General features: G+C 49.4%; 3 protein-coding genes across 3 annotated transcripts; all 3 read right to left on the bottom strand.

The window, feature by feature from the left end:
• Positions 1-1,406: 1,406 nt before the first annotated feature.
• Positions 1,407-7,040, bottom strand: gaa2 (alpha glucosidase 2). Its single transcript, XM_068750864.1, has 20 exons — positions 6,948-7,040; positions 5,969-6,532; positions 5,712-5,857; positions 5,436-5,601; positions 5,267-5,363; positions 5,070-5,189; positions 4,810-4,928; positions 4,584-4,715; positions 4,395-4,505; positions 4,214-4,327; positions 4,050-4,134; positions 3,873-3,990; positions 3,652-3,785; positions 3,396-3,547; positions 3,176-3,324; positions 2,950-3,091; positions 2,778-2,876; positions 2,509-2,673; positions 2,285-2,431; positions 1,407-2,189 (listed from the first exon to the last, which is right to left on the bottom strand). Exons 1-20 carry the CDS (start codon positions 7,038-7,040, stop codon positions 2,127-2,129), a joined length of 2,916 nt encoding a protein of 971 aa, XP_068606965.1. The 3' UTR covers positions 1,407-2,126.
• A 1,838-nt stretch (positions 7,041-8,878) lies between these two features.
• Positions 8,879-12,313, bottom strand: LOC137906792 (zinc finger protein 271-like). The gene is made up of 5 exons (XM_068751080.1): positions 12,196-12,313; positions 11,021-11,973; positions 10,767-10,905; positions 10,539-10,664; positions 8,879-10,311 (listed from the first exon to the last, which is right to left on the bottom strand). Exons 1-5 carry the CDS (start codon positions 12,311-12,313, stop codon positions 9,590-9,592), a joined length of 2,058 nt encoding a protein of 685 aa, XP_068607181.1. The 3' UTR covers positions 8,879-9,589.
• Positions 12,314-13,983: 1,670 nt separating this feature from the next.
• LOC137906791 (zinc finger protein 436-like) lies at positions 13,984-19,938 on the bottom strand. Its single transcript, XM_068751079.1, has 9 exons — positions 19,897-19,938; positions 18,690-18,864; positions 18,465-18,589; positions 17,936-18,107; positions 17,690-17,745; positions 17,200-17,347; positions 17,023-17,112; positions 15,635-15,877; positions 13,984-15,419 (listed from the first exon to the last, which is right to left on the bottom strand). The coding sequence occupies exons 1-9, from the start codon at positions 19,936-19,938 to the stop codon at positions 14,638-14,640; spliced, it is 1,833 nt and encodes a 610-aa protein (XP_068607180.1). The 3' UTR covers positions 13,984-14,637.
• Positions 19,939-19,951: the final 13 nt, after the last annotated feature.

The following is a 19,951-nucleotide window of genomic DNA, read 5'->3' as shown; positions in this document are numbered from 1 at the left end:
CGCAGCGCGCTCACGCGTGCGTGTGTGTGTGGAATTCACCTTTCCTTGACTGGGAAACAAAAAGTTTGGACACGCACGTAACACCTGTGACTGGACGTCAGCGACGCGCGCGCGCGCCGCGGGTGGGGTTCGATCCTGCGTCTGTCGAGCGCACAGATTTAGCGGAGAGATAAGAAATACGCAAACAGTTCCAACAGACGCGCTCTTTATTTTTAAAAACAAACCCAAAGAATAAAAGTCCACCAGCACCCGGAGGACACCCCCCCCCCCCGTGGATCTGCCCCGCCCCTATTACACCGTCATATGTGTATTTTTACGTGGTTTCGGTGGATCAGCTGTGAAACCGGTGCACCAGGTGTGGTTTCCGCGTGTGTGCGTCAGCCCGTTCTGTCCTTACCTGTCCTGTTGGGTGTGTTCGCGGGGGCGGGACGGGGCGGGGCCTGCTCTGCGGCTACCTGACACCTGCGGTGCAACACCTTTTGTTTTTGTCTCAGAGCGCCCCCTGCAGAGAGAGGCCTGGATTCTGGTTCACCCAACTTAAAAACTCGGTGGATTTCTCTCCAAAAACACAAACTCTGACAATAAGTTGCATTTTTAGCTTTGATACGAATCCAGTCCAATTTGAATTCATCTTAGACATAACTTTCCAATTCGAATGTACAGACCCCCCCGCCCACCCTCCCCATGAGAAGGCACTATTGTCACTGTGTCCACAACCCCCCCGCCCCCATGCATGAATACTTAATCCTCTCAAATCCAGACAGGAAATGCCCTCGTCAGCAGAGCAGAATGCTTTTCAGAGACCCCGCCCCCCCCCTCCCCCCCGCCAAACGATGTTCTGCAGCCTCCACAAACTGACATCTGGAAAAAGTTAGCCTGTGAACGTTTCCACAGGGCCAATGAAAATACGTCCATCGTGTCCATCAGCAGCGGAGGAGAATTCAAAGCTCTGGGGGGGGGGGGGGGGGGGGGGTCCCGTCGTCGGCCTTTGCTCTGCAGAGCGACGCGGCTCATGAGAGTCCAAATGTTGTCTTCGTCTCTTACTCAAAGGCTACAAATAGCTTGAGAACGCACTCGGCCAGGAGCAGAACATGGGAATTCCCCACAGAAAGGCCTGAGTTGGATTTGAACCCGTGACCTTGCTGTGAGGCAACATCATAAGCACCAATTCTTTGGTGGTAATTGTTGTTTTCTGAGTATTTTAGGTCTGTTAAATATTTACTTTAAGGAAGATCAGAGTTTAAAGAGTCAGGGAACACAATTTAAAAGCTTTCACTTTGTTAAAAACCCTGCAGAGATCAGAAGACAGAATGACTTAGATGACAAACTGCGCCCCCCAGTGGAGGATGAGCTCCAACGCATCTGCTCAGAATAATTAAAAAAAAACATTGATCGCGATTAGTTTTCATAAATACATTTATTTTCTTTCTCGTGAACCTTTAAGGCGCAAACATAAAACATTCCATCATGAAACAGAACACGGATTCTGCACAATTCAAGCAGCTCTAGTTTGATTACATTTAAGCAACGAAACCAGAAACCATCGTAAAGACACGCAAATAATAAATCAGAATTCTGTTGCAGAATTCTGTTTTCACGGCATCAAGAGCAAATAGACACAGAATAAATCCTCCCTTCAGCGGGAGAAACGTAGCGGCGCTGGATTTAAGTCCTCCATCGGAGGCTCCAGAGAACCGGTGCAGAGGAACCGCTCGGTCAAATGTTTGCAGAGCATTTACAGCTGGGACATTATGAAAGAACTCCTCATGCATAGCAGCACAGCGGTCTCCAGGATGTAAAGCTGAGCAAATGGAACGCACCCAGGAACGAATCACGAGGCGCCTGATTCACCGACACAATAACTGCAGCCCATTCAAGCACGACATTTTACACACGACGAACTACAAATAAAATACAGATTTGAGACACGAACCGAAAAATAAAGAGGAAAGTAAAGAAGGCACCGAAGCCGAGCCGAGCGTTTCGTTTTAGTGTAGCCAAGATAGCCTGGAGGTCACGGACAGCGTCCTTAACTTCAGGCGCGTTCCTGAATCACGTCGGTTTCACGATTACCATCAGCGTGAAAAAAGTCCGGCGCACAAACACGATCATTCCTGGAGCGCCCTTTAACCCCAGCTGATGGTGAAGTTCTGACTGAGGTTGAGACCGAGATCTCCGACCGTTAAGACCTGCAGAGAGCAGAAGAGAAGAAGAGTTGGAAAGGAGAAACGCTTTGTGACACGACGTCTGCGTCTGCCCCGCCCCGCCCCGCCCCGGCCCTCGCCTGGTTGTCTCTGTAGGCGAACGCCGCGTCCACGGAGTTCACCAGCACTCTGCTCGGCTTCTGCGTCACGCCGTAGAAGGAGGCCGTCTCCACGGTGATGTACGTGGCCTCCACGCTGCTGCGAAGCACCTCTGATGTCATCACGCCCTACGACGTGAAAGGGCAAAGGTCAACGGGCCGTTTAAGCGTCCCGGGGGCCGAGAGCGAATCGGCTCGAGGGGTACCTTCGCCACGCTGAAGACGACGTAGGCATACTGGTCGGTCTCGTAGGTGTCGATGGTCTCGCCGTCGTCCCAGAACAGATCCCCGCGGGCGGCGCCGTCGCCAGAGAGAGCCGAGACCAGATGGAGGGGCTGACCGCTGCTCAGCCACAGGGTCCGGTTGGGCGTCTGGGAGAAACACACGAAGAAGAAGGAGGAGGAGGAGGAGGAGGAGGACCTTAAGGACAGATCGTCGGACACGTCGGACGGAGCAGGTATAAAGGGGCGTGTACCTGCGTCGGCGTGACGGAGCCCCCGCGCAGGTGCAGGTTGATCTTATCTAGAGGGGCGTCGAGGCGAAGGTCTTCGCCTCGGCTGCGTACAGAGTCGCCCTGGGGGGGGGGGGGGCTGTAAATAGGATGTCTACACATCTAGTTAGCATGGTGGGGGGGGGGGGGGTCTTACCGTGTAGTAGTCGTACCACAGACCCTCTGGGAAGTAACCAACCACAAAGTCGACTCCAGGATCCAGAACCGGTGTCACCAGTAAACTCCTCCCCCACAGGAACTGCTTGTCCAGCCCATAAGTCCTCACGTCTTCTGGAAACCTTTCGATCAGAGGAGATCCGTCAGAATCAACCCCGGACACCAAACCCAAACAGACCCAGACGGAATAGAACGGCGCCGCTCACTCGAACAGCAGCGGCCGTGCGACGGTGTGCCCGTGCAGATGTGCGTGATGGAAAAGCGTGTAGAGCAGAGGGAACAGGGAGTAGCGCAGCTGCAGCGCCCGCTGCGCGGCGGCCCGAGCCAGCGGGCTGAAGGCGGTCGGATCCTGTGGCTGAGAAGAAATCGGTTCAAACCGCGCAGAGAGCAGAACGCAGGACTCGCCTGGCGAGGCGAGGCGCTCACCGCCATGGCGATGGCGTTGTGGTTGCGCGTGAAGGGATAAAACGCTCCCAGCTGGGTCCAGCGGATGCAGAGCTCCTCCTCCGGCTGCTCGCTGAAGCCGCAGACGTCCGCTCCCACCAACGGGATGCCCAGGAGGTTAAAGGTCAGAATTCCTGGAGGGCGTAAAGAGGCGGACGACGTCAGGACGGCGAGACGAGAAGGATCAACGGAAACAGGCGTTCCTTGTCCTCACCAGCAGACGCCCGCCGACGCTAACCTGCTATAGACGCGTACAGGTCCCTCCACCGGCTCCGGTTGTCTCCCAGCCAGTGACCAGAGTACATGCCCTGACTGGGGAAGGTGGAGCGAGAGATCACGAACGGTCGCTTGGCAACGATCCGCTTCATGGCGCTGGAAGGAGAGGAAGCAGGCGGGACAGTAGATTCGAGTGGAGCCCCAGGAAGTGTTCAGCATTTTAGCTTTTTGCCGCGTCTTGACCTTGCAGATGCTTTAGCTTCCATGAGTCCATACAGGCTGTGCACGTTATAGTGCACGGAGCGTTTCTGCTGTGCAGTCGCACACAAGGTTTTGGCTCTCAGCAACCCTCCGAGCACGCCTGGAAGGAGGAAATGTCAAACAGCCGGACGCTACGTAGCGCGGGAGACGCTAACTCACCGGGCGTGTACGGAGGGTTTTCCAGACCGCTGGAGGGACAGCCGTCGGTGGAACCGTCCAGAAAATTCGACGGCTCGTTCATGTCCTAAAGAAGCAAAAACGCAAAGATCAGGGGGACGGTTGAAAACGCCGGTTGCAGCGGCGTTCCCGGTTGTTCTACTCACAATCCATAATCCATCAAACGGCACCCTCTGGTGGAACCGCTGCAGGTTGTCGTACCACCACTCGTGCGCGGCGTCGTCGGAGAAATCCGGAAACGCCGTCAGCCCGGGCCACACCTGAGAGGAAGACGTGCAGTTTGATCTTTGGGGAGGAGGAGGAGCTGCGCCGCCCGACGGGCCGCACCTTCCCAATGAGCGGTTTCCCATCGGCGCCTTTGATGAAAATGTCTCTCCTCAGCCCTTCGTCGTACGGCCAGTACGAACCCTCGGGCTGGGTGCTGCTGATTCCTGGATCCTGACAGGTGGAGACAACCGTCACACAACCGCACAACGCACACGCACGGGCAGGAACCGCCTCCCGCCTCCCGCCTACCACGATCACGACGTAGCGCTGGTTGTGGGCGTGGAGGTCCTTGATCATGTCAGGCAGCGTGGCGAAGTTCACCGAGTCAAAAGTGAAGTCCCTAAACCCCTCCATGTAGTCGATGTCGTTCCACTGGGCGTCCTGAGTGGGCGTGAACGTTGTGATGTCACGAGAGAACCAGAGCAGACGCAGGATGGGGATGGAAGGACGAAACCCGCCTGCTGGGGAACCGAACCTGAGGCATTCCGTTAGTCCGCATGCTCCTCACAACGTCCCAGGTGGCATCGCTGCTATTGTAGCCCCAGCGGCAGAGATGGAAGCCCAGAGCCCAGTAGACGGGCATCGCCGGGGAGCCTGGCGACACACAGAGGGATGCGGGCGATGAAACGGAAACAGGCTCCGGCGCACGTCATGCGGAATCTCGTCCGTTCGTCCACTAGCGCTCGAGCAGCGACAGAAAATTAGGATTAGTGGCACACGCCCCGTCAAACTGACCTACGACTTCCAGATACTGTCCAACCACCGAGCCCGGATCAGGACCGAGGAAGACGTAGAAGTCCAGGATTCCACCAATCGTGCGCCAGGTGAGGGCGGGGGCCGGTTGGAGAGTCACGTCTGACGAAAGCGAGACACGAGAACACGCATGAGGCCGGAGATGACGGAGAAGGCGCCGCGGCGAGCTGCACACCGACCCATGGCGTTGCTGTTGAGCAGGAAGACGCCGTGGGCGTTCCCGCCGTCCTCCATCGCCAGGTAAAACGGATGCACGCCGTACAGGTTGGTGTTCTCCTACGTCGTGAAGAGGAACGCGATCAGTTTTATTTATTACGCTTACACCCGAAGCAGCAACGGGCCCGATACCGTCGGGGGCACGTCTCTGGCCCACATGGCGAGCGTCGTCCAGTGGACGTCCTGCAGGAAGGGGGCGCGGTGCTCGCCCAGGCCGTAAATGAACCGACTCGGCAGGGAGGTGGACATCTGGAGAAACTGATCGGCGTAGAAGAGGGGAGCCGCTGCGGTGTTTAGACTGAGAGGAAGCAGCGACAGAGGAAACACTATTATGGGATAGATCGTTTCATGAGTCGCCCGTCTTCCTCTTTAAGTCTAAAGTAGACATTTTATTTAAGTCCGGCTTACAGCACAGCTTTATCCGACCTCCTCTTCACGATCAGAGCAAACGGCTGCTTGGAAACCTCGACAACGTAGTCTGGACTCGCTGCCTTTTCGGTGGGGGAGGGGACGGAGATCGGGACCTCGAACCGAGCGTCGGAGGGGTCGGTGATCTGAGTGGAATAAAAAATGTACACGACGTTTTGATCAAGTGTCTCAAAGCTAGCATGCTAAATGTCTCCCAGAGGAAGACGTGGGTCGTTTTCTCAGGAATAGTTACCCACCCTGACTCGGAGCCGCGTCGCCGTCTCGTAACGTATCTCCACCTGCAGGGTGAGGATGTCTGCCGGGTAGTAGGTCTTCACCTCCCGCCTCAGCGTACCTTTCAGTCCCAGGGACGTGTCGTTCATCGACACGAGCGAGTAGGAAGGGAAATCCCGAGGGTAGAAACAAAAGGGGACGCCGTTTGTCCCCGCCGGCGTGGAACCGGCAGACGCGGGAACGAAGCAACAGTTCCTCGCCTCGCACAGCTCCCGGGTCACAACCACCCCTCTCTCGGGATAGCAGTCGAACCTCCAGGCCTCCGGGATCAGGCTGCAGCCCCCGCCACGGGAAGCGGCTGCAGTGGCGCTCGGCCCTGCGCTGGCTCGGGAGTCTGGGGTTGGTGCAGCGGCGGGTGGCGGGGGCCGATGGGGATGCTCGCTTGACGGGCGTCGCAGCCAGAAGGTTGTTCCCACTAGCCAGCCTCCAAAGAGGAACAGCAGCAGGCAACCAATCACGAGGAGGGCTGTGGCGACTGAGCATGGCGGCCTCCGTGGAAGCAAGGAGGCTCCCTCCAGCTGCAGCGCCTTAAAACGCAAGAAAGTCAAATGAGCGTCACGCCCAGAGAAGAGATGAAGTGAGAAGGAACACACGAAGACTGGTTTATAAAAATAAAAAGAAGGATGGCAATTAAAATGTACTCCAGGCTAAATAGCATAGAAAAAAGGGGCGTAGCCTTAAAGTGCTATAGAAATAAACTGGGCCTGCACAATTAACAATGAAGTGAGGATTGTTGTCTTGATCAATAAATTAAACTCATAGGTATGTTGAACTATTTTGGATCTGGGCTATCATAGAAAGTTGTTAAATAGCTGCACAAACCGGTTTAAAGACCAACAAAGAAACACAGAGGGTGAAAATAAAACAAAAACAGAAGTGCTCCTAGAATCTAATCGGTCCAATCACGAGCCTGACAAAGAGACGAACTCCGGTTGGACTCACTGGAACTTCTTGTCGGACGGGTCGACGCTCCTCCGACAAAACCGCACCGGAAAATTGAACATCTTCAGGGTTCAGCCGCTTGTATGACACCATCTCAACGGAATGCTTGTCAAAATGAGGGACTGAACACAGAGACAGCAGAACAAAGGTCAGCATGAGGTCACCGTGCACACGGACAAGGAAAAAGGATGACATGGCTAAATCTCATCGGATTTGCTCATAGAATAAATGATCAATACTAGGACAGCTAAAAAATGGAGCGTTCTTTACTAGCACACGTCAGAGGGGTGGGTATTGGACCCCCATTTCTTTTTTTAGTTTATAAATCAATGAAATCTGTAAAGCATTCCAAATATTACAGGTTGGTTTTTCAACAGATAATAAAATAAATATTTTCTGTGCACGCTTTAAACACAGTTACAGGAGTTATAGTGTGCATGTTCAAAATAAAAGCCTTGCATTGGAATAAAACTATATTCATGTTATTTGGTCATCAAAAAAGAGAAATATTTGGGTTTTACTGATAGAAAACAAACAGAGGCAAATCAATCAATCCATTATTGATCTTAAGAAAGCAAAGTGCGGACGTACTAGATTAATGTTTAACTTTTCTATGCATTCCAGAATAGGAGATTAAATCCAAGCACGTTTAAGGATCACTTAAATGAATGCTATAATCCTGCTTCTTAATAAACTTTGTTCGTCGGTGACTCGCTGCTGTACTTTAAACAATCCAGGGAGAATATGCACCACACTGGCGACATTTCACGCCATCATCATCAACGTTTGCGGGATTACGAACGCCCACGATCGCACCAAGCGTTCCACGCGCTGTTCAAAATAACAGCAACTGTATTTCAGGCCACTTCAGCGAGCTAGCTCTGCGTGAAACCCGTGTTAGCGTTAGCTCCTGTAGCTAAACGCCCCTGTAACTTCAATTTACGTGCGATGACGTCATCCGAGAACGGTGTTAGCATCGACTAATTTAATTTAACTTACCTTAACACACCGAGTTTTGTTAAACTCAGCTTATATAGAACAATAGTTCCTTTATTATATTATGTTAGCTAACGCTTCCGTAGCATCCACCGTCTGCACGGTCCGCCTCTGTTTACATTCATGTCGCATTCAGGGATGTCGTAATTTCGACAATCATCCGGTTCACGGCAATTTTTGTATTTGTCGTACATAATTGAATCGTCAAGCCGTTATAGCTTGAGATAAACGGATGGTGTAAATCAGAATGAAACTGATTTGTGAAAAAAATATGAATATGAATGTTTAAACTTCCGTGCGGTACGAATGCGCTGACAACCTGTAAAGGTGCATGTAATGGTTAACAGATCTATAAAGGGAAATGAACATATAAACAGGAATATGAAATACCTTCAGAACTTGGTTTGCTGGAGGATGTAAAATCTTTGTTTAAAGAATATATGATACAACGTGCTTTTGGAGCTCTTCAGTGTATGGATCATTCAAATCAGGAAAAAGCAGAAGAGCTGAAAACACTCAAAAAGGTGGAAAAAAATAAAAAGCCTTTATTTTACATGGATAACTATTGTTAAAAACGCCAACGCATTTCGGCTGTCTGAAGCCTTCTTTTAAGCCGGTTCGCCGAGGTCACGTGCACAAGGTAGGCCGGCCCTTAGTCACCTGGTGTGTGATGATGTCATCTGCATAAAATCTGTTCAAACAATTGACCTTTCCGTTAAAAAATAAATAAAACAAAACACTTACAAAAATAGATAATTACACAATGTTATGTACCCAACTAAATTCCCCAACGTGTTGCATAAAACGTTTGCCTCCAACAATCGAGCAGAATTGATCAGATTATCTATAAATGTGTTCAGGCATTACTGAAACATCCACTTACAGACTTTACATACAGACATTAGCACTCAGACAGCCACAAGCCTAGTCGTTGATATTTAGACGTTTATTGTTCGGTATAACATCGTCCCATACATTTAGACAGAGGCAGCACTTTGCTGTTGGACCACAGCCATTTTATTCACAATGGTTACTTGGCCTTTAAGAGTTGGGTCTAAACCAGGTGAACCTGAACCATGAATTTAGTGGTTGAACAGTCGTTGTACAAAAAGAAAATAGATAAAACAAAATTATGAACAATAAGGCAAAAATACTTTTGGCAAAAACAAAAAAAAACTCAAAACAAACCTGACGACTCTGATAATCCCACAGCTTCAATAGTTTCTTTTTCAGTTGCTCAAAGAATGAATTTCCAGTTTCACCTGATTCCTAAACTCCTCATTGGCCTTTGCAACAATAATGAAATGTTTGTTACCCAATTTCCACATACAAGATTAGTTAAAATGACAAATACTGCATGGAGATAGTGAAATCACAGGCCTTAAATAAGTACGGTATAATACCATTAAGATCTAATGTGAGGGCTATAATTTAAGGCGACTAACAAAGACGGATAAACACGAGTAAATATGAGTCATGAATTCAACATCTAAGCCGTCTCCAAGGTTTTACGAAGGTCGTCTGTGTAGCAAGTATCTCTCTGGGCGTTTTATGCCCATGAATATTCAACGAGGTAGTCCCTTTCTTTCACATTTTACCGTCTGACATCTTGAATTATAATACTCTTTTTTTCTATAAACACGTCGTCAGCCATTCTTGTTCGTTATACACATATTAATCGGAGCGTTATCGTCACTCTGCGATGAGTCATCGTTCTTGGCGCTGAGCGCCGACTCGTCTTCCGTCTGGATCTGCCCGTGCTTCCGCCTGTGGAGCCGCAGGCTTTGGGAGCGGCTGAATCCTCTCCCGCAGACGTCGCAGCCGTACGGCCTCTCGCCCGTGTGAAGCCTGAAGTGATTCTTGAGGCTCGAAGCTCGCGTGAAGCTCTTGTCGCACTCGGGACAGTCGTACTTCTCCCCTAGATGGATCTTTTCGTGCTCCCGCAGGCGGCCGGACTGGTTGAAGCTCCTGTCGCACAGGGCGCAGTGGTAGGGTCTCTCTCCGGTGTGCGTGAGCCGGTGTCTGTTCATGGCCCCGGAGTGGGCGAAGCTCTTCCCGCAATCCGGACAGGAGAAAGGTTTCTCTCCCGTGTGGACTTTCTGGTGACCTTTGAGCTGACCTTTCTGGGTGAACTGCTTCCCACACAGATTGCACTGGTAGGGTTTCTCCCCCGAGTGAATCCGCATGTGGATCTGAAGCGCAGACATCTTGTGGCAGTCTCTTCCACAGAGCCCACAGCGGTAAGAGCTCATCGTCGCATTGTCGCCGAGCTGGTCTCGCACCGGTGAGGCCGCAGGGCTGGCCTTTTTACCGCCGGCACCAGGATCAGGATCAGGATCAGGATCAGCTTCAGGATCAGCTTCAGTCCCTGTGGAAATATAAAGGCCAAGTTTAAAATGCCATTTAAAAAGACCAAGAGAGCTGACATGGCGCTTTCTGCTTGGGACGACGCCCCCCCCCCCCCCCCTGTAGAATCCAATAAGATCAAATGTGAGAATAACACAATCCAACATCGAATCATCTACTCATGTAGGAACTATGGAGGAGGAGAAAAGAAATCCCTTCTGTATTTAACAATAACAGTGTTTTGCTTACTGTTGACTTCCTCTTCTTCCTCTTTTACTGTAATCCTAACGTCCGTGTTGCTTTCCTCTTGCTGCTCTTCATCGTCGTCTGTCGACACACAATCCTCACTCCCAGACACTCGGACAGGAGCTTCTTCTGCCGGCGAAAGCACAAGCGTCAATGGGAAAAATCATCAGACGCTATTACACCGCTTCCGATACACAGAGAAAGAAGATGTGGAATCTCACGATGCTGTACCACATAAAGGTTCTTCATCTGCTTCCTCCTTCACTATGACATTCACGTGTGGACTGGCGGCGACGTCGTCTGGTTCCCCCGCCGTGTTCCCGCACTGAGCTGCTTTGTCAGCGCCTGAGATGTGAGGCTCAGCTGCAATCTGATAGCAAAAAGACCCAAACAAAGCAACAGGGTTGGGAAAGAATTATACGAATAAGGCGCCGAAAAAAGCAATAGAAAATCTCAAACTGCTGTAGAATATCGGTTGTCTCTACCTCCGAGCCGGCGCCGTCCACCGGGTCTGGCCGGGACGCTTCACCGGCTGCCGCTGGAATCGAGTCGGAGACGACGCCGGCGACCGATCCGCTCTTGCCGTTCGTGCACGACCTTTTGTGGTTTCGGAGGGTGCCTGCCAGTGAGAAGTGCCTCCCGCAATCTGCGCAGGCGTACGGCTTTTCCCCCGTGTGAATCCGGGTGTGCCTGCGCAGCTCTCCCGGCGCGACGAAGGATTTGTCGCACTGCGTGCAGCTGTAGGGTTTCTCCCCCGTGTGAGTCCGCATGTGCGTCGTCAGCGTCCATTGCTGGGCGAACGTCTTCCCGCAGTCGGAGCAGTGGTAGGGCGTGATGCCGGTGTGGAGGCGTTCGTGCCGCACAAGCGTGCCCGACAAGGCGAACTTCTTGTCGCAGAACGAGCACTGGTAAGGCCTCTCTCCGGTGTGAGTCCTCTGGTGATCTCTCAGCTCCGCAGCAGAGTTACAGCTTTTATCGCAGTCCGAACACGGGAACTTCTTCCTGATAAAACCAGCAACTATCTCAGAATGCATCGCCTCCAGGTGCGTCTTCAGATGCCAGTGGCGGGAGAAGCTCTTCAGGCAGATGGAGCAGTGATACGGCCTCTCGCCAGTGTGTGTCCGTCGGTGCAACCTGAGCTCCCCCTGACTAGCAAATCTCTTCTCGCAGAAAGTGCACGGGAACGGCTTCTCCCCAGTGTGGACCCTTTCGTGTATCATGAGCAAACCCTTTTCTGGAAATCTCTTCTCGCACATGGAGCAGGGGAAGGGCCGCTCTCCCGAGTGAGTGCGTAAGTGGCGCTGGAGCTTAGAGGCGTACGGGAAGTCTTTGCCACAGACGGAGCAGGTGTGGAGAGACGGCGGCTTCTCGGCCTCGCTTTGAGGAGACCTCTTGGAGGGAGACACGACAGGCGGGACGCCAGGAGTAGCGTTCTCTCCTGTGTGAACGGAAAGACAGGAACAGACTCAACACGGGTAACACCCGAGCACAATCCACAGCGACGCTTCCTATTATTCACATCCCTGCCAGTTACACTCATACGACACTGGAAAAGCTAACGAAGGGTAATAATGTACAGGAATAGGGATTAGGGCGAGACACCCGGCACCACGGGGCGACGACTTCGACTATTTCACTTCATTCAGATTGATTTGCTCACCGACATCTGCAAAATCCACCTCTTCTCCATCCGAGTTGATCAGGCCTCCAATTTCTTGCTGCTCCTCTTCAGGGAGGATCGGTGCGGGTCCGAAGTCCTCAGGGTTTTCAGAACCCATCTCTTATACATATATAACCTTGGAAAACAGAGAACTCTCATGAGTCAGTAAACAAATAAATAACCATTTTAAAAAGTCAACACAGGACCGAAAGCTTTTACATTTTTGGCAGACAGCTGACCAACGACGACTGTCACTCTTGGAACCGTAGCAGCACCAGAGGGGTACTATCGGAAAATAACTGGGGCATAAATATTATACGATTTGATGAATTTGAAACATTAATTTAATTTAGAATATTAGACAATAACAACAACAAAACCATATTCTCTCTAGGCTAATCAACAATCCGGCGTATGGTCTCAAAAACAGCCTGAAGACAGTTGCGTTTCTTGTTTCTTAAAATCTGAATACAATTTGAGGAGCAACTTACGAAGTGGAAAGTCCCTACGAACACAGAGATGTCAGGATAAAGGTCTTCGTGTTAAAACGTTAGACTGACAAACATTGGCTCAATGTGAAGACAAACTGTCTTTGCTCAAGGACACTTCAGCAGGGGGGCAGCTGTAACCTGACCGGGCCTGATGAAGTCTATTTATAAAAGGAGATATCTTTGAATAACGAACAAGATATTAGCGTGCAACATTAGTGGTCATTTAGTACATCTGGAGAAGCAACTCGTTGATCTGCACCGAGTAGCCCAGCTAGCCCAGTAGCATTAGCTCGGTGGGACTGGCTTTTGCTCCATGACTAATACCGTGATACCCCCACCTTTTAGGGATAACCCCAGTTGACTAACCTGTTGGCATCGACGGTGTCGCGGCATCCATTCGTCAAAGCACACGCCGCTGAACGGACGCCGGTGTCTGACCTTTCAGCCGTGACCGGCGCTTCGGTCAACGACCACCTTCGCCTTTGAGGAAACTGTTATTAGCATAGCTAGCCACCGCCGACATGGCGTCCACTAGTTTGTTGACGTTAGCAATTAGCAAACCATTAGCCCCCTAAGATAGAGGAGCTCACCGACAGTAACACTCGGGCCCGTTAAACTAATTCCACATTAGGCCCACGGCGTAAATAATACATTATTTACACTGTAAATGTCACCTCCGTTCGCACAACCCTTGCTAACCAAGCTAGCTAAGCCTTTACAAGACAATAGAAATTTGACCAGCCGCCGCATAGATTTCCCCCCGCAGGTAGAAAGTAGTCGCTCCGCAGAAGTTTCCCGAAACGACGCGAGGTTATTTCTACTTCTCTCTCGTTTTCATGTTTAATATGTTCGAAGAATGTGCAAAATGCTCGCCGACTAGCATTCACTAATAAATTGTTGCATCGGCGTTGAGGTCTGATAACCTTTCTAGCTTTAGCTGCTAGCTACTCATAGCGGCGTAGGAACATCCTGTTCGGATTTCAAAATAAAAGCCCAATGGGATTTACTGTTCCGTGTTTCTACTGTCTTTGAACTCACATAAAATAAAACACGACATAGTGAGTCCATATCAATCAAAAGTACTAAAGTCTACCTTAATAACCTGAGGTAAAACAGGGTCAGGGTTGTCATATAAGAGGGCTGAAGCGTTTGTTTTGAAGTCATCCACCTGGGACGGGTGCAGCATTTGTGAAATTGGACACGTCATTTAAAATGTAGAAAAACACCAGACCCGTTTCTAAAAAAAATTCTGCATTCAGTCATTAGGGTTTAAAATAACAAGGATATTGTGCATATATATTTTTTAAACATTAAATATTAGCATTTGGCATGCATGATACAAAGGCACTCAAATTTTACAGATGAGATACAAGAGAGGAGTAAACTGAAAAACACGGGTACAAAACAGGAATACAAGAAAGACAAAAAAATAATTTGTAGCGCATACTTTCAGACACAGCAACAGTCTGTAGGTACAGGATGGGTACCAGGAACTGGCAATAAATTAGCTCTAAAAATCACTCTACATTACTGAAGTATCAATAAGCTTCTGGATAAAAGCTATGCTGCGCTGGTATTCATGCAACGTTTATTTACTCTAACAAAGATGGGCATTTTCAAATGGCTGGTGCTAAATTGAATCACCCGGGACAGGAAGGGAGGGGTCAGGGGCTCAAAGGGAACATTGGTGCAAGTCCAGTTCCAGTAGGTGAGACGATCATCTATCTCATCTACAGCAGCTCTCTGCTTCTTCGACTGTCAGTATACCCTTGGTGGTTATTTTCCTTTTGGTTTAAGTCCGGTGAGAACCCAGGAGTCCACAAGTCTCTTATTCCTTTACTGTGTTGGTTGAAACTTTTGGCAGTCTATAAATAAAATCCAAAAGCTACCCATCCCTATCTGCAGGCGGCAGGAAGGTCATTTACTGCAGTATTTTCAACCAGATGAACTGCTAGACGTCCAGCCTGGTGTCCTGCTTCGGTCTGCCCAGCTGTCTGGTCGGTCCGATTCGTCTCCCGGCATGCGTGCGTTGATGCTGTCGCAGACCCTGGCGGTAAATGAAGCTCTTCCCGCACTGCCCACACTCGTAGGGTCTCTCTCCGGTGTGAAGCCTGTGGTGCACCTTCAGCTCCTCGGCTCTGGAGTAGCCTTTGCCGCAGACGCTACAAACGAACGGTCTGTCTTTAACGTGGGTCTGGTAATGAGCCGTCAGGTACGAGTTAATCCGAAAAGTCTTCCCACAGATGGAGCAAGCGAACGGTCTCTCCCCAGAGTGCTGCATCTCGTGCAGCTTGAGCGAGGAGGCTGTGTGGAAGCCTCTGCCGCACTGGGAGCACAGGAATGGTTTCTCACCCGTGTGGATGCGCTGGTGGATTTCTATGTAGCTCTCATTGATGAATCTCTTGCCGCAGTCGGGACAGGAGTAGGGCTTCTCCTTGACGTGGGTCCTCATGTGCTCCTCCAGCTCTTCCTCGTCGTTGAGCCGAACGCTGCAGCGGCGGCAGAAGAACAGCTGAGAGCGGCTGCGCTGGACGGTGTCGTCGGGCTCGTCGGCCGTTTCCGTGGCAACGTGGTGCTCTTGCACAGGTGAGGGACCGTCGCATTTCTTTTCACATTCCGTGCAGTGGAGGGACGATCTGATCCTGGACTCCCCCGGCAGAGACTTCAAGTATTCAGACAGTTCTGATTCTTTAGGGTTCACTTCATCGTCAAGATCCGCTGCCCCCTTACGACCTATGCGAAGCAGAAAAATCACGTTTCGCTCTTTATGCAGAACAATATTTAACGCATCTCTTCCCACATTTCAAACAAAAAAAGCCATTTTCTTCTTCTTCTTCTTCTTCTTCTCCCAAACCTCTTGTGTATGTGCTATCTATTTTAGCGTGTGTTCTATACACGGACAACAGCGTGTCGTCAGTAACACAAAGGAAAGCGTGATCCACCCTCACCATAGTGGACTTTGTAGTGCGTTTTCAGATTCCCCTTCTGGTTGAAGCCACGGCCACAGATGGAGCAGCAGTACGGCCTCTCTCCGGTGTGGATCAACTCGTGCCGCTCTCGCTTGTAGGCGTGAGGGAATTCTTTGCCGCACACAGAGCAGTGATACTGGATCTTCTCTTTGGGCTTCTTCAGGAGCTCCGGAGGGATTTCAACAGGAACGCAAACCATTTTTCTGCCAGGGCGCTTCTTCCCTGAAAAGTCAAGTCATAAGCTTCAGGTGTTTAACACTTACAAAATGTCGGTCAGATTCTGCCTTTGTTTGAAAAATGTGTCTGAAGACCAACGGCGGTCGGTTTAACTAACAGCTCTACCCTTCCTGTACCTTTTGGCTCCACTATGAGGTAAAACATAAATTAAAAGTTCTGTACAAAAAGAGAAGAGTGAGTGAGGTTTTCTAGAATTACAGTTCTCCTGTTATTAAAGCAACGAGGACGTTTCATGTTGGGGTTAATAAGTTAAAGTCCTCTAGTATCAAGCAGGACTGAGTTCTGGGATCGTTCAGTAGCACAGAGTATCGTCTGGGAACAGAAAAATACCCATCAGGCTTCAGAACTCATGTGATAAACGGGCAGAAGCTGAAGCTCATACAGTCAGACTCACCAGCAGAAGCTCCTGTGTGTCCTCCGTCGTCGTCTTTCCTCCTCCTGTGAGGTCGCTTTGCTAGTTAAAGAAAAAGAAGGGTGGTGTTTCCTAAAACCGTCATATAAATATAAGCATTTATTGACAGCTGATCCTCAAAACAGCCGACATGTGACCAACTTTAGCTTGTGTGCTCTACTGAAAAGTGAATCCGGCTGGTAGCCACGTCTTTATGTACTGCAAAGCATCTGAAACACACGAGCAACAAATCAGAGGCCTTTAACGAAGGAGTTTTCCCGTCTTACCAGCAACGTGGCGGAGAGTTTTTGAGTCGAATTCTTCTGATTCCACAACCGTAGGGCGATTTCTCTTTCTTCGGGTGCGTCTTAGCGCTGGAAGATAAAGAAGTAGATCTAAATAAACAAAACATGCATAATTAGCGCCACAAAAGTGTAGCTCATAAAAACCTAGAGGAACACTCACTTCCTGACTCGGCCTCAAAGTCTCCGGCGAACGGCTTCGGAGTTTTAGAAATCTTTCTCCTGCCCCTTCTCTTTACTTTTTGACCAAAAAAAAAACAACAACAGAAAACACACACATTCTGTAAGAAAGTTCATATATTGATGCTGAATTGTGAATGCCGGGTTAAAAATAGAACATCCTACGCGACCTTTACCGTCTCACTTGTCTGAAACGTTCCTGCGTAACACTTCCAGGCTGCTTGTAATGAGCTGCGTCTCGTATTTCCGTCACTCACCGGGACGTGCAGGGACTGTCTCTGTGTCGGACACATCCGATGACGCCGCAGCCATTTCTGGAGCCTTCTTCTTTCTCCTCTGTCTCCTTCCTGGAAACAGTGCATGCAAGAAGATGACCTCAGAAACAGAGTCATAACTACAATCTACAAACCGTGCAATCTTTTTCTCGCGCTTACCACGATTTAAGGACGAAACAGCTTGCATTTTTGCCACTCTCTCTTTTTCCCTTTCTTCTTCGCCCTCCACAGGGACAACTTCCGTGATGAGGGTTCTGCCCTCACGCTGCGTTTGGCCTCGTAGCTGGGACATAGACGGGACGCCACCCTGGAGTCAGAATAATTTAAAAAGAAGGTAAACGAATTATCCTGGTGATGGTTATAGCATAGAATATAAAATATACAAAAGCGGTTTGTCTTAAAAGTAGGAGAGACCAGCACGAAGATGGACTTCCTGCCCATTTGGAGCCCTGCCGGTTAATTATCTCTGCAATCAGACTCTGATGACTAAGCTTTGGCTTGTTGCTCATGTGTATTTTGCTGTATAAATCTAAAGATGACACTCCGTAAAGCCTGAGAGGAAGTATCTTAAGAGTCATTTGTTGTTTGGGAGGATTTCAGCTCTCCATCTTTCAAAATAAACCTAAAAATGTGTCTTAAAAGAAATGACCTTTCTGGGCTGAGGACTGTCTGTGCAATCCGAGCCGTGGTCGGGACCGTCGTCTCCTGTAAAGAAACAGGATGGTTGGCTCAGGTTGGAAGACGCCTGGCATTCCTGACAACTGAGATTCAACATCGTCAACGGTACCTTAAAACTGTTGTTCATGCAGTTTATTTTATTTTACTAGTTTACCAAAAATAAGAGTGAATTAACACATTGCGGATGCAAAGTAAACGTGTTTTACAACCAACTCGCCTTCTTCCCATTCAACCACCTCTCCATCAGAGTTGATTAAACCACCAATCACTTCCTCCTCCTCCTCCTGCCCTGCCTGTAATCTGACAGTCAGATGGAGTGTTTGGTCCTCTAAATTCGTGGATGCCGTCTCGACTCCATGTGGCATCGGGACCTTGTGCTCAGGAGAATCCTAAACACAGAGCACAGCAGCATGAGTGCGTCTATCGGGATTTTCCCACAAAAGGAAATCTGAGAAGTAGTGACACCAAGTTTGGAAAAATCAATTATAGAAAAACCAAATACTTCTCAGGAAAGTCACCTGCCTAACCCTAATCCTAACCTCATTACATTCTTAATCTGACTTTGAAACCAGCAATATGTTTCATAAAAAATGACTCGGACCGGACCAGTAATACTGGTAAATCCGTGGAATGCTCAAAAATCCCCAGTTAGTCGTCTGTCTCCGCCTCTCCTCTCTGGCAGAGGCGCTTTGACCATAGAGAGCAGGGCCAAAAGACTCATCGGAACATTTTGCCACTAAATATACCCTCTTCTGTCCCTTTGTTCTGTATGAAATGGTGCCGTCTTTCTCCAATTCTTTGAGGTGGGGATGACTAGGATGTGTGGAAGTAGCCTCTTTTTCGGCCTCTGATCTGAAGCTCTCATCTGGGTCTAACAAAAAGGCAAAACAAACACATGAAACATCACAATCAATCAAGAATGTGAATGTCATCTAGTGATGGATTGCGCATAACTAAGAGTTTTCACTCACGATTTTCACTCACAGTCCAGCCCTCCTCTTCCTCTTTAATGATTACTTGAACCTCTGGTGATTCATAATTATAGTCAGGGCTGACTGATGCTTTTTTTGAAAGGTGATCTGGTGAATTCTGGCCAGGATAGTTTTCATTTATACTCGGGGACAACGGATCTTGGAGGTCAGGATCCTGTAAAGAAATAAAGACAACCACACCGATGATCCGTTAGAGAGTTTGTTCCAAGAATGCTACCAACAGAGTTCCATTTTGGTCCCAAATAAACCAATGAAATAAAGCAAACGGCGGTGGTGAGCTTCTGATAACTCTCATTATGTTTATTTATAAAGGTAGTCATAAACCGTCACATGAAGCAATAACACCTTTGTATCACATCTAAATCTAAGGGTGCTAAAATAAAAACTATATTTGCATTTGCGCAAAACGGCGCTGATATTCAGCCCGTCCTGCCGACCCAGGTTAGCCGGAATGAAGTCCATCTGTTAGCCTGATAACCACAACAGCTAAGCTAGCTCCAGATCCACAGCAGATGACAGCGATAGTAGCACGAACAGCAGCTAAGTAGTCTACGTTACCTCAAACATAGCGCACCGGGCTTGCAGCGTGAATAACAAATGAGGCTAAACGGCAGCGTTACTGTGGATGGTGGCAGCTGTCACGTACAGCTTTGCTAGCTTAGCTGCGCCACCGCTTCTTCCTCTTTTGTTATTATTTCCCCTCCGTGTAGCGTCGAGTACAGCCGGAGCTGGTGGGCGCATATACCGCCACCTACCGGACTGTATGAGACATAGCACATAAATAAACATTCACTTTTCACTCATTTTTATCTACCAAACATTCTCATTTACACACATATATTCTACCTTATTTCGGCTCACCTTCATTCCTCTCTTTTTCTTTTTTTTTTACAGTATATCAGACAAAATATGATAATTTTCATTTATTTGCAATAGTCGAATCGAACAAGAGCACGGAACAAGGAATAGATTAGAGCCCCTGCTCGCGCAGCGCCACCGTGTAAGTTAATAATTGACCGTTTTATTAGCAGTGCGGTCCAGAATGCCTCATCCTTCAGCCTCGGGGTCATACCCGAACTTTGAACAGAACCTTGGTCCAATAGCCACATGGTTGACGTTAGCTGCGCGTCACGGCTGAGCCCTGTCCCTCACTCGACCAATGACAGCACCCGCGTGACACTCTGACGTGAGCGCGGAGGTGGGCGTGGTCGCTGCCCTGAGCAGCCATGGCGACTCCAACA

The sequence above is a fragment of the Brachionichthys hirsutus genome, chromosome 17 (assembly GCF_040956055.1).
Source record: "Brachionichthys hirsutus isolate HB-005 chromosome 17, CSIRO-AGI_Bhir_v1, whole genome shotgun sequence".
Lineage (NCBI taxonomy): Eukaryota > Metazoa > Chordata > Actinopteri > Lophiiformes > Brachionichthyidae > Brachionichthys > Brachionichthys hirsutus.
This window is presented reverse-complemented; position numbering and strand designations above follow the sequence as displayed.

Bases quoted from the DNA above. Each gene is read 5' to 3' on its own strand.
- gaa2 (XM_068750864.1), bottom strand. From the start codon at position 7,040: ATGGTGTCATACAAGCGGCTGAACCCTGAAGATGTTCAATTTTCCGGT. The intron at 4,328-4,394 runs GTGCGGCCCGTC...TCTTCCTCTCAG, and splicing joins GGAAACCGCTCATTGGGAAG to GTGTGGCCCGGGCTGACGGC. The intron at 3,092-3,175 runs GTGAGCGGCGCC...TCTGATCGAAAG, and splicing joins GCACGGCCGCTGCTGTTCGA to GTTTCCAGAAGACGTGAGGA.
- LOC137906792 (XM_068751080.1), bottom strand. From the start codon at position 12,313: ATGGGTTCTGAAAACCCTGAGGACTTCGGACCCGCACCGATCCTCCCT. The intron at 10,906-11,020 runs GTAGAGACAACC...TTTTGCTATCAG, and splicing joins TGGACGGCGCCGGCTCGGAG to ATTGCAGCTGAGCCTCACAT. The intron at 10,312-10,538 runs GTAAGCAAAACA...ATATTTCCACAG, and splicing joins GGAAGAAGAGGAAGTCAACA to GGACTGAAGCTGATCCTGAA.
- LOC137906791 (XM_068751079.1), bottom strand. From the start codon at position 19,938: ATGGCTGCTCAGGGCAGCGACCACGCCCACCTCCGCGCTCAC. The intron at 17,348-17,689 runs GTCATTTCTTTT...TTCTGACTCCAG, and splicing joins ACAGTCCTCAGCCCAGAAAG to GGTGGCGTCCCGTCTATGTC. The intron at 15,420-15,634 runs GTGAGGGTGGAT...TGCTTCGCATAG, and splicing joins GCACTACAAAGTCCACTATG to GTCGTAAGGGGGCAGCGGAT.